Raw genomic sequence first — 14,262 nt, forward strand, 5'->3', positions numbered from 1 at the left:
CTACCAAGCTGGAGTATTTAACTGAATATTCGGACTTTTTATAATGTAGTCGATTGCCGTCAGGAGCTCTTTTCTATGCACCAAAATTTCGAGCGTGTCATATTACTAACAAAGTCAAATTGCTTTAACCCCTCACCGCATGGGACAGTCTTGCACACACCAGTTTTATATTCAAATAACTTAAGTAGTTCTTTCTTTCTCAACTGATGTCACATATAGTCGAATCCAATTCTTGACAGTGTGTCATATCTGTCCCAGTATTCAGTTTAAAATATTATATGCTTATATTATGTTATTCTTACTTACTTACAATTGGCTTTTAAGGAACCCGAAGGTTCATTGCCGCCCTCACATAAGCCCGCTATCGGTCCCTATCCTAAGCAAGATTAATCCAGTCTCTATCATCATATCCCACCTCCCTCAAATCCATTTTAATATTATCCTCCCATCTACGTCTCGGCCTCCTCAAAGGTCTTTTTCCCTCCGGTCTCCCAACTAACACTCTATGTGCATTTCTGGATTCGCCCATACGTGCTACATGCCATGCCCATCTCAAACGTCTGGATTTAATGTTCCTAATTATGTCAGGTGAAGAATACAATGCGTGCAGCTCTGCGTTGTGTAACTTTCTCCGTTCTCCTGTAACTTCATCCCGCTTAGCCCCAAATATTTTCCTAAGCACCTTATTCTCAAACACCCTTAACCTATGTTCCTCTCTCAGAGGGAGAGTCCAAGTTTCACAACCATACAGAACAACCGGTAATATAACTGTTTTATAAATTCTAGCTTTCAGATTTTTGGACAGCAGACTGGATGATAAGAGCTTCTCAACCGAATAATAACACGCATTTCCCATATTTATTCTGTGTTTAGTTTCCTCCCGAGTGTCATTTATATTTGTTACTGTTGCTCCAAGATATTTGAATTTTTCCACCTCTTCGAAGGATAAATCTCCAATTTTTATATTTCCATTTCGTAAAATATTCTGGTCACGAGACATAATCATATACTTTGTCTTTTCGGGATTTACTTCCAAACCGATCGCTTTACTAGCTTCAAGTAAAATTTCCGTGTTTTCCCTAATCGTTTGTGTATTTTCTCCTAATTTATTCACGTCATCCGCATAGACAAGAAGCTGATGTAACCCGTTCAATTCCAAACCCTGCCTGTTATCCTGAACTTTCCTAATGACATATTCTAAAGCGAAGTTAAAAAGTAAAGGTGATAGTGCATCTCCCTGCTTTAGCCCGCAGTGAATTGGAAAAGCATCAGATAGAAACTGGCCTATACGGACTCTGCTGTATGTTTCACTGAGACACATTTTAATTAATCGAACATATTATAAGTTATATGAATATAAAACCGGTATGTGCTATATCTGTCCAAGAATGCGGTAAGGGGTTGTTACGTAAATCTCAAACATACAGCCAACACGGCACTATCTATATGAAGAGTACAGAGGAAAAATAATCAAAGTCACAATTCTCTTAAGAGTGATGAATCTTCTAATTTAGTATATTACTGCAAAAAATGGGTAAGGATGAATGTATCCGTGGTGATAATTCTCTTTTACCAGTTTTGATAAGAAAAACACTAATCTTCCAGTAATAAACTGAATTAGATGATGACATACCCTTTAAGAGAATTGTGACAATGTTTTTCTCCTGTACTGTGTGTATGTATATACTGTATATTATACAATATATATATATGTACATACATATATATACAGTACATATATGTATAGGATCGTCGCTGCGCCTCCAAAATCCGCTATATGTTTTTATAAAGATTTTGTAGGCCAAAGAAAAAAGCATGGAATGTAATTTACGGGGGAGGGGAGCACTATGGCCCAGCACAGCTATCTGTTACGATATACAGTATTGCGTTAACCCTCAAGCTAGGCGCATTCCCAAATCCACACCGACTAAGGTTCGCTGCGTACCCAGGTTTCGAGCAGGCAACCCTTCTCGTCTCTAGGCCAGCCCAAAGACGTTTTATAGTTTAACCAGCCAGCCCCAGCCGTGCGTTGTCAGCCGGCGTTCGGGGAATGCTATGGAATGACGACGAAATGGAGAAATTGTGACGGAATGATGTACATGTATAATTTGGTGAAACGGGAGAACCCCGACAAAAATCCCAACTGCGACCTTGTCCGCCCCAAGTGTCACTATGGATATCCCAGATCTGACCGGGACTCGAATCCAGGCCGCTTGCGTGAAAGATCGGAGGTCTGACCACTCAGCCACAGCTGGGGTGATTTTCAGAGCTACTTTCGATATAATTTTATCATTTTTCTTGTAATGATTGAAATTATACCGAAAACAGCTTTGAAAATCAAAGGGATTAAAAGTGGCAATGATTGTTTCTTTGGCCTGCGAAATCTTTTTAAAAATACAAAGCGGATTTTGGAGGCGCAGCGACAATATACAGACAGACAGACAGACACACAAACACACACACACACACACTTGAAAAATTATACTTCTAAGCCCATGTTTTCCACGTTGTCCGTACATTTGAGAGACAAATGTGAATATGCCGATCCCATGACCAGGAAGACCCGCATTTGTGAATGTCTAGTGTGCGATCCAGTGAATCTCCCGCTCCTTGCACTCAATGGTGTGCAAGTCGGATAAAAGGGAGGTAAAGCAGAATGAGTCCATTTTCAATGCGATGTCCACCCGTCATGCTAACCCAGCGTGCACGGAAACTCTGGATAAGCTGTATATCATGTGTAGTTGAAATCATCCTATCAAGCAGGCAACCCGGCGTCCCAGAGCTGCGGGCAGTGTTAACGGGGCTAACAAAAGACAACCGTACACCAGCGCTCAAGTGCCGTAACGGTCACTATGAAAATCGCTTCGTCAGCGCAGGAACAAGGGCAATGGGGCCCATCCTCACATACACGGGCTGGTTGCCATGGCGACTGTGGCGAGAAGTACACAAACTGAGTAGGCGGAGGGTCTGAATATGTCTTCTTGTAAGGCACAACGAATCATAGATGATGTTTTTTTGTAGGTTATTTTACGATGCTTTATCAACAACTTAGGTTATTTAGCGTCTGAATGAGATGAAGGTGATAATGCCGGTGAAATGAGTCCGGGGCCCAGCACCGAAAGTTATCCAGCATTTGCTCATATTGGGTTGAGGGAAAACCCCGGGAAAAACCTCAACCAGGTAACTTTCCTCGACCGGGAATCGAACCCGGGCCACCTGGTTTCGCGGCCAGACGCGCTACCCGTTACTCCACAGGTGTGGGCTAGATGATGTTGAAGGATTAAAATTCTAAATAGTACAAAGAAAATATTGGCAGGAAACGTCGCCCCACTAAAGGGTTTCTGAAAATGTTGCAAGGGAAGATGGCGGAGAACGTCTGCCCACGGGTCTTTGAAAATATAGCAAGGAAAGAGATCTTCAAGTGAACGTCTATCAACGTAACAGTGGCACGTTAAAAAATTTCACCAGATGTAGGCCTACTTCATGCTTGCGAAATACAGATAAGTATCATAGTATCGTAATATGGCTAAATTACGTGACCATTCGCTTATTCTAACTCCCAAGAGCTTCACCAGATCACTTTAACTTTTTGGGGCGTTATATTGTTCTGAATTTAAATCCCGACGAACATGTACCCACTGCATCTCTTCTAATGACTACATATGGGCATCACTCTAATGCAGGCATTTCTAGCCTTTAAACGAGGTGCAACAGTGACGTAGAATATCTTTTTAAGCATGTAACTGCATACGATTCTGAGATTCTACGTTACTCATTTAAAAACTGAAATTGCCGTCGCTGAACATGCCTGCTCTAATGGATGATGAAATATTTGGGAAACGGGAATTATACCTGTGTTCGTCCATGGTTTGAAATTTAGATTAAGTTTAGATTTAAAACCTCTTTTGACATCACATAATCATGATCATCTCATCATATCATCGGGGTAATGTACCTCCGTCTTTCAGGTGCCCCAACCTCAGAAGTGGGTTACATCTTGTAAGTCACTGCCAGGAGAGACCAGAAATGTCGAAAGATAACATAGTGGCTTTTAAAAAAAACTCAATTTTCTTACCACCTTTCAATTTTAGCCATATACAGAGTGTAAATAGTACATATACCGGTAAATTTACTAGTGAGAGGGATGGTGTTCCTGAAGACAAAAGTCTAAAAACATTTCCCCAAATTCTCAAGTTTAAACTATATACATTTATATAAATATATAATATACTACATATTTTCAAAACAGATAATAATGACATCGATTGTTCGACTGTTTTTCTAAACAGTCTTCAAAGTATTAGACTCAGAAATTATCGTCAAATGCGGAGAAACTACTGAATATTTTTTTTTTTTTTGTTTAGAGATGGATATCTACCAAAATTTCGGCATTTGTACTGTTTACACTCAAAACAGCAGTTCTCGATGTGATTAGTTGGTAAGACCAAAAAGAAAAATCATTTTGTTTTGACATGCTAACATAAGAAACTTCAGTTATCTCATAATTAAACCACACTGTAAACAGACGTAAGATTTTCAAGGTTCAAAAATTTTAAGAATTAAAAAAAGAAAAAATTTTCCTTTACAACTTGACAGAACATCTATTATACTTTGCTGCTGAGAAAAGTTCTGCTGTTGGGGAGATGAATTTTTAAGATTATGCGAGGCAACAGTAGGCCTACTTACCACAATGTCGCGGCCCCCTAACGTACCGGTATTGTTAACTCTCTGGTAAAATCCTAAGGTTGTTTAACCTCATCTCTCTTTAGTAATATTAGTTCATTATACTTTTATTTCATAAAATTCATCGATGAATTTAGCAACACACCCTTAAACGTGTTATGAAACATTTAAAATAAATTATTTTATTATAATTATAGCTTGGCTCCGCTGAGTTTTCTGTTTTTTGTTCTATGCTCTCTTTTCATCAATTAATTATATCTGTAAAAATAGGCGAAAGAAAATTTGAAGTTAAGAGCATCTTGTGGCACATAATTGTTATGCTTCCTGTGACGTAATAAATTAAACCAAACTATAACACAGTGGGAATTCAGTCTGGTTTCAAGATGAGTGTAAGAGTTAAACTGCCGTCCAAATAAATAGCTTGGATTCTTGCATTCTATGAAGCAGCGTACTAGAAGAGGAGAGTGTCATTTTGTAAGCTTGGTAGCCTAGTATCGTTGGTGTACATAAGAAAGGGAAAACATAGTCAGGTTATTTCTAGTGAGCGGCGAAGAAATCAATCGGTACTGCAGCCAAGTAGTAGGGCTTCAAGGTATAGGTGTGGCTACTCTAAAGTGGGTTATTAATTGTTCAACTGCAAGGACGAAACATTGCCGATAACACGATCGTGACTGACACAGCTTGGACATAAGAACCACTGCTGTATTTTTGAATGAACGAATGAATGCGGAAATGCGAGGAGAAACTTTAAAAGACACGCCGAAATCCGTCCTTGCAAGGGAAATTAAGAGCTAGAAGTGTTTATGTGAGCTCCAAGCCAGTTGGCCATTTGTCTCACTTCGATTTTCGCCGTTCCATATGATGGAAAATCAGTGGATTCTGAAGATTTCAAAATTTCAACAAATTTAAACATATACAGAGTGGAAGTGAAATAGCCTTGCAGATTTTCAGAGCGTATAGCTCATGTTGTATGTAACAAAAAACTATAACACCATATTGGTGTAAAGTTAACAGTTCTTTAAAAAAAAAGTTTTTTCTCATATGTTTAACAACTTCTTATTCGGCAACTATTGCAAGTAGGATCGTGATTTTTTGTCCACATCGGTAGGAAATCTAATAAAGAATAATTTATCCCTCTGGCGTATTTCAATAGTGTGGACGGTTTTCGTGTAAATTTAATTTTAAAAACCTCTAATTTCAAACCACTGCACGATGCAAGTTGGTTGCAACACAGCGCCAGAGAACAGCTCATCTAGCGAGACACGCCGAGTTCGTTAACCTCTTACGTCTGTATACCGAGAAGATAGTGTTTTCGGCGATGTTGCCGGACTGCTGAAACTTCAAGTTAATTTTCTAATTAACAGTCCATTTAATCACAAAACTTGATACAGGTTTTCTATTCATTTAAGTGTACCCTATCGTCCCTTTCAGTCTCCATGATTATTTCTCTTTCACCCTATATGTAAGTTTTGTATATAATTATAATGTGAGTTATGTACAGTAGTGGCAAAAAAAAACCGGACCGACCCTTGTAGCTGATTTCAGAGCCTTGTTCACTCCAGAGCGTCGGTGCACATTCACCGCCAGTACCCTTTCCTTCCACACCACCAGCCCACTGTCCCCTCGCATGGCCGAACTCTCCTCAGTGTACACGATTACTATTAGAGTGATATCACTTGAGGGATACAGTCAGACTTACCCCAACTCTCTTCCTGGCATCCAAGCCGAAACCGCCACTGCCCGCTTCACCGCGTACCCACTTCAACATGGCGGCACATAGCTCCAGTCTATCACAACACACGAGTACTTGGTTTGTGCGTGCTACATGTCCAACCGTCCACACGCACTCACACACTCTTCAGCAGCATTTCAACTAGCCTGCGAGACCAACAATGCTGAACAGGAAATTGGGACTATTAGGAGAATGTTTCACTCTGTACAAGATGACGGAGAGAGGAAACAAATGTTCTACAACAATGTCCCGCGAGTGCGTTGCAGTGGAATTCAACAACAGGATAGATAAAGGGTAGAAGTGAATGACTTTCCACCTTGAAAATTAAATATCAACCACACAGGGAAAATTCTCACCATCGTAAGTCATTTTATGAGCACAGATAAGAAGTGGAACCACAATGTCACCAAGAAGTGAGAAGCGAGAACTGAATCTACGATTTGTGACCGGTTGCTAGGAATCTGGTATCCATTGAGTACTTGTGTATCATCTCACACTATCTCAACGGCTTAACACAACAGACATCATAGACAGAACTGTTATATGATGTCCACAGTTATAACTAGGATATGATGATGTGATAATACAGTATTAAAACAGACATAAACGAATCAATGTTTATTTTATTTCAACTGCATTATTAATTACCGGTATAATTCAACTTAAAACTCAGTCTTGTTGTGTGGCGTTATCAGCCATTTGATATACGAGTGTACTTTCCCGAAGAGGGCGTCATGAGTGTTTCTATGGTGACCAAATGTCGTCATGCAGATAGGCGAATTAATTCCAGAAACATACGTCAGCACAGATGTAATATCAAATGAGTATTAACTTCACCTATATTAACTCTATATGGTTGCTAGGATACGAAAACGTGATAATATTCAAAACTGACATGTGGAAACCACAGTTAAATTCATATTTGTGCGTTATTAGTTACATTGCTCTCAAGTATGCAGGCTGTTTACGTATGTCGAAACGACCGATGTGTGGTGCATGTGTGAAGGTGTCTAATAGCTTCGCACACGTGACGTCTCCAGACCCGGCTGCTGCTTCCCTGTCACGATCTCGTGCCCTGCACTCACGCACATCTGCCATCATACAGGAAAGAGAAGCTGTCCCTTTACCATCAGTTTTCTACGCTGAAGATCCAAACCGATGTAGAATTTGATGAACAAACACCATCACTCAGGAAAGAGAAGCTGTCCTTTTACCATCAGTTCTCTACGCTGAAGATCCAAGCCTATGTATAATTTGATGAACAAACACCATCATACAGGAAAGAGAAGCTGTCCCTTTACCATCAGCTTTCTACGCTGAAGATCCAAGCCTATGTATAATTTGATGAACAAACACCATCACTCAGGAAAGAGAAGCTGTCCCTTTACCATCAGTTTTCTACGCTGAAGATCCAAGTCTATGTAGAATTTGATGAACAAACACTATCATACAGGGAAGAGAAGCTGTCCCTTTACCATCAGTTTTCTACGTTGAAGATCCAAGCCTGTGTAGAATTTGATGAATAAACACACCACACAGGAAAAAGAAGCTGTCCCTTTACCATCAGTTTTCTACGCTGAAGATCCAAACCGATGTAGAATTTGATGAACAAACACCATCACTCAGGAAAGAGAAGCTGTCCTTTTACCATCAGTTCTCTACGCTGAAGATCCAAGCCTATGTATAATTTGATGAACAAACACCATCATACAGGAAAGAGAAGCTGTCCCTTTACCATAGCTTTCTACGCTGAAGATCCAAGCCTATGTATAATTTGATGAACAAACACCATCACTCAGGAAAGAGAAGCTGTCCCTTTACCATCAGTTTTCTACGCTGAAGATCCAAGTCTATGTAGAATTTGATGAACAAACACCATCAAACAGGAAAGAGAAGCTGTCCCTTTACCATCACCTTTCTACGCTGAAGATCCAAGTCTATGTAGAATTTGATGAACAAACACCATCAAACAGGAAAGAGAAGCTGTCCCTTTACCATCACCTTTCTACGCTAAAGATCCAAGTCTATGTAGAATTTGATGAACAAACACGGCGTCGCTGCAAGACACTTCCGTCTCTCCTATCACCATTTCGCAACCAACCTTATCACCGGTGCAGAAACCATCGGGAAACTGAAGCACTGTATCACCTTGTCAAGAGATTGTTGGTCAAACACGTAGTTGCAGCTTTTCTCTGGTGCTCCCGTTTCACCTACCACAAGTTGCTGCCAGTTTGCAGAAGGCAATCGCCGGTGCAGAATATACCGCCTTCGCACGGCGAGCGTACAGCCGGCCGCTGCACTGATCCGAGCCACACTGCAGGCGGCCATGTGGGTCAGCCGAGAAAGCACAGTCCGCCTCAAGGTCGCCTTTCCTTTGCTACGTGGACCGAAAAAGTGCGGACTTCGATTCCAGGTCACAATTCTCCCGCGAGACGTACCGGCATACAGCTCGACATTTCACCTTCATAATATTTCATCAAGGAAATACCGACACGAATGAAGGAACCAAGACACACCACGTGGGTAGTGCAGCGTCCTCACAAAACGCATTTCAAGTTTCTGCAGCTTTCTCCTGACAGCGAAAGAGGACCAAATTTGGAACATCTAGCTAGGTCCAGGACATCAGTTCTCACGATTACATGTGTAACCCTGATCGCTCAAGACGGCCAGGAAACCAAAATGTAAGCTAACAGTGAAAGCCTCATCACTCGTTTGGTCACTGAAGAATTAGCTTTCGTAGGTTACGATGTCGTTGGCAAAATGGTCATCTTCTCTGAAACGTTAGGGGTGCAAATTCCTTCAAGAAGTTATAGAAGTCATGCAGAAGGCACTATGGTGCAGGAATCGGTAGAACGGAGAAAAATTCTCTCCGGCACCGGGACTCGAACCCGGGCTTCCAGCTTTACGTGCTGGCGCTTTATCCACTAAGCCACACCGGATTCAAGTTCCGAAGTGTGTCGTGTATAGTTCTTGGGGTAACTCATTCGTGAGCTAAGCGAAGGGTCCCGGGATCAATACCCGGCCCCGGAACAACTTTTCCTCGAAATTATTCAAACCTGCTTTACAAGGAGCTACTACCTGAAAGCCAGATTTGCATAAAAGGGCATTATGTTACGACAAGATGCAGAAGTAGAATATTACATGGTCGCCACGGTTATTTAGTTCCTACCGGCCCAGATCACATGTAGATTGCTCATTCCTATGTTTAAAAAAATCGGTTGCACTTTGAAGAGAACAACCGCCAGGATCGCCACCCGTCCGCCGTAAACGAACACGAGATGGTAGTACAGTTGCTAATAATATTCAAATGGGATTTACGACGTGACTCCTTATGTAACAACTAGATGGCAGCATAGTAAACCTGACAAATGTTGTTACCATCAAAGCCTATAACGTAGAGCAATCTGAGTATAATATGATCTAGGCTACCGGCAAGCTTTGTGTTGGATAGATCTTTTTTGCACACATCAATATGTCTTGTAACGCCAAGCGATATTGTCACATTTTCGTTGTAAAGATTACTCCTAGCCACAAGTATTTTATACCAACATCAATATATTAATTTTTACCAGCACCCTCCACAGTAAGGTGACTTTTAATTAATACTGAAATTAAAATTACTAGGTAACTTCTTTTGTCATCAATCAACTCGAGATACAACAACGTTTTTCTATACTCCACGTGGAGTTGACATGGAAATGTCACTTGAAAACGTTAACGCACCATTAGCAGACATAATATTTTTACCTCTTTTCGTGACTGGAGCGGTATCTGAGAAGGCCTGATCAGTAAACTATTATGTCATCTCTTCAAAAGAAAGCGTCTGCTTTGACAGCGGTTGGGTATTTAATTGAACGAGGATACTATACAAATAGTTATTTTTTTTATTTCATAATGAATATTCTTTTCAACAGTATTAGTCTGTTTTATAGGTCACACAACAAATGTATTATACGCTGAATTATCGAGTATGAAGAACGTGACGAGTCTAGTAAGACAACCGTTAAAACTTAACGCAACTGGTCACCTACAACTTCCGATGAAGGATTTGTAAATATGCCTGCACTCTGCGTATAATTAGCATCAGTCACAACTAGTCTTGCAAAGCTGCGGCAGACTCCCATACAATACGAAATGACATTCCAGTGTAGAACACGGTAGTCTTCCTAGCAACATTCGTAGAATATAATGCAACCTTAGATACAGCAAGGTCTTCTAGTTGCGATGTTATCTATCGAAGCTATTAAAATACAATATCAGAAACAGATTCTGTAACATACGGCTTCGTGATTTAGCACTCAGCATTCCTGACTACAAATCATGCGATCCCGGGTTCGATTAACGTCCTGAGCATGAAAATTTGTCCTTAAAGATACTACTCAAGATTTTCACTAGACGATTTTTCTGGAATACGATACTTCTATAACTCGTAAAGTTCCATTAGTTGTCTGAGTGATTGTATATTGATTTCTAGAGAAAAATTCACATTAGTGTTCCTGTATTAGAAACAGATTTTTCTGGTACCACGATGTTTCTGGAAATCACAAAACTCTAGAAGCTAAGTGAATATATATAAAGGTTTTTTTAGGTAGGAGCATCTCAGTGTCCAAGTATTGGTGTCTTGAAAAAATAAAAAATAAATTTTAAAAACAATTTATAGAAATGAGCAAAAATTGTATTCTTTTTATTTATTTATTTATTTGTTTATGTATTCATTTATTCGTTTATTCGTTTATTCATTCCTTTATTTATTTATTTATTTATTTATTTATTTATTTATTTATTTATTTATTTATTTATTTATTTATTTATTTATTTATTTATTTATTTATTTTTACATTTCGGGACAGGTATAACCTGACACAGGACACACCATTTAAATCAAGAATAATCCCGGGAAATCCAGGACATCTGGCAACCCTGCCCTTAGGCAAGGCAGTGAATTTGCGAACCACGATTCGCTCTAAATTTACTAGAAACGGATTACACTGCGATAGTTTGCCTATTGCCTTCCGCAGTATGGGAATAAGGGACATCATAGAACACCTCGTCCTGCGGACGGAAGATGAATTCCTCCATTGCCCACACCGGGAATCGAACTACGGACGATTTGGTTGAGAATCGCACACGCTAACCACATATCCACAATGGCAAACAACTCATGTAAGTTACTACTAAATTAGATCAGTATCTAGTATGGATTGAGTTAACTCGAGAGGTATTCCCCACAACTGTTAATTTAGTGATCTAGAAGGTTGAACGCAAAATGTTTATTTTTGGTTTGCAGGCACAGTGGAAGGATCACGGAAAGACTGACAAAATGCAGGTTTTACGCCTTTTTTTTTGCAAGGTGCCTCTGATATTCAAGCTTTCTTTTACAGTATGATTGCTCGTGCTACGGACCATGATTAAATCGGTTGTTACGGCCACTGAAGAGGGAGCGAACGGGTTTGTAAGTGGACAGCTATTAAATACTCGCTCAATGAGCCTAATTGGGTTACTTGCAGCTTCGATCTGTGTCATTGGCAGCAAAAATATTGGAGAGTGTAGCACAAGATGCCTACCACTCAAGGCTAGGACCTTGACGACACAAGTCCATTCCGACACTGTCAAGAAGACAACCACAATCATTTGTGATCGTGAAATGGGCTAATGGCGTATCGTAATTTTGTTTCAATTCTCTTATTCCCGAAATATGCATCTGCGAAAATGACATAAAACATAATTCTGCAATAAAAGCAGTGTTGCCGTCTTATTCACATCCAGGGGGCTCAGTCCCGTGCTGCACGAATAAGTGTGGCACTGCCTTGTTTGAACTAACAGCTTAATGTTGCATAACCCTCCACCAATCAAAGACGATTGCAAAACATGTTACGTGCAGACAACCCACAGCAGCAATTGAATTCCACAACGTTCAATACGTGTGAAGGGAAATGTGCCAACAAAACCGACTCTTAAGGTTCAGTTATATTAACGAGTATAAAATGAACTTAACAGTGATTTACTTTTGTCGGTGTTAATATCTGCACGATTTCGAATTCTAGCAACCACATACAATTAACATAGATTGTGTTAAAACCACATAAATCCGACTCTAAGGTTCAAATCTAATTAATAATGCACATAGACCTAATAGAAACTTAACAGCGATTTTCTTGTGTCAGTTTTAATATCATGATTTCGTATCCTAGCAACCACATACATTTAAAACAGAAACAAAGCCGACTCTAAGCTTCAAATCTAATTTATAATGTACATAATGCGAACTTAACAGCTATTTCCGTATGTCAGTTTTAATATCACGATTTCGTATCCTAGCAACCACATATTTAGTTAACACACACTGTGTTAAAACCAAGAACAAAGCCGATTCTACAGCTCAGGTCTAATTCACAATGCACACAATAGGAACTTAACAGATATTTTTGTATGTCATATGCCAGTTTTAGTATAATCACGATTTTTTATCCTAGCAACCACATATTTATTTAACACAGATTGTGTTAAAACCACAGAACAAAGCCGAATCTAAGGTTCAAATCTAATTGATAATGCACACAATAGGAACTTAACAGCGATTTACTTATGTCAGTTTTAGCATATTCACAATTTCGTATCGAAGCAACCACATGTTTAGTTAACACAGATTGTGTTAAAACCACAGAACAAAGCCGAATCTAAGTTTCAAATTTAATTGATAATGCACATAATAGAAACTTAACAGGAATTTCTTTATGTCAGTTTTAGTATTATCACAATTTCGTTTCGTAGCAACCACATATTTAGTTAACACAGATTGTGTTAAAACAACAGAACAAAGCCGAATCTGAGGTTCAAATCTAATTGATAATGCACATAATAGGAATTTAACAGCGATTTCTTTATGTCAGTTTTAGTATTATCACAATTTCGTATCCTAGCAACCACATATTTATTTAACACAGATTGTGTTAAAACAACAGAACAAAGCCCAATCTAAGGTTCAAATGTAATTTATAATGCACATAATAGGAATTTAACAGCGATTTCCTTATGTCAGTTTTAGCATATTCACAATTTCGTATCGTAGCAACCACATGTTTAGTTAACACAGATTGTGTTAAAACCACAGAACAAAGCCGAATCTAAGGTTCAAATCTAATTGATAATGCACATAATAGGAATTTAACAGCTATTTCCTTATGTCAGTTTTAGTATTATCACAATTTCGTATCTAGCAACCACATGTTTAGTTAACACAGATTGTGTTCAAACATCAGAACAAAGCCGAATCTAAGGTTCAAATCTAATTGATAATGCACATAATAGAAACTTAACAGCGACTTCCTTATGTCAGTTTTAGCATTATCACAATTTCGTACCGTAGCAACCACATGTTTAGTTAACACAGATTGTGTTAAAACCACAGAACAAAGCCGAATCTAAGGTTCAAATCTAATTGATAATGCACACAATAGGAGCTTAACAGCGATTTCCATATGTCAGTTTCAGTATTATCACAATTTCGTATCGTAGCAACCACATGTTTAGTTAACACAGATTGTGTTAAAACCACAGAACAAAGCCGAATCTAAGGTTCAAATCTAATTGATAATGTGCATAATAGAAACTTAACAGAGATTTCCTTATGTCAGTTTTAGTATTATCACAATTTCGTATCGTAGCAACCACATGTTTAGTTAACACAGATTGTGTTAAAACAACAGAACAAAGCCGAATCTAGGGTTCAAATCTAATTGATAATGCACATAATAGGAACATAACAGCGATTTCCTTATATCAGTTTTAATATTATCACAATTTCGTATCGTAGCAACCACATGTTTAGTTAACACAGATTGTGTTAA

The 14,262-nt window shown here is 39.1% G+C and overlaps 1 protein-coding gene across 6 annotated transcripts in view; it reads right to left on the minus strand.

The window, feature by feature from the left end:
- The window catches only part of Rhp (GTP-Rho-binding protein rhophilin), a 287,147-nt gene that overhangs the window by 146,372 nt on the left and 126,513 nt on the right, over window positions 1–14,262 (minus strand). Inside the window, exon 2 of one of the 6 annotated variants that reach the window (XM_069831459.1) lies at window positions 6,383–6,578. The exons of 2 other annotated variants lie outside the window; for them this stretch is intronic. In XM_069831459.1, coding sequence (XP_069687560.1) covers window positions 6,383–6,451 — 69 coding nt within the window. In that variant the 5' untranslated portion in view covers window positions 6,452–6,578. Of the gene's footprint in view, window positions 1–6,382; window positions 8,306–14,262 lie in introns of those variants that run through there. 3 more of the 6 variants (XM_069831460.1, XM_069831458.1, XM_069831457.1) reach the window with 3 other exon arrangements.

This window comes from Periplaneta americana, chromosome 7 (genome assembly GCF_040183065.1).
Source record: "Periplaneta americana isolate PAMFEO1 chromosome 7, P.americana_PAMFEO1_priV1, whole genome shotgun sequence".
Taxonomy (NCBI): domain Eukaryota; kingdom Metazoa; phylum Arthropoda; class Insecta; order Blattodea; family Blattidae; genus Periplaneta; species Periplaneta americana.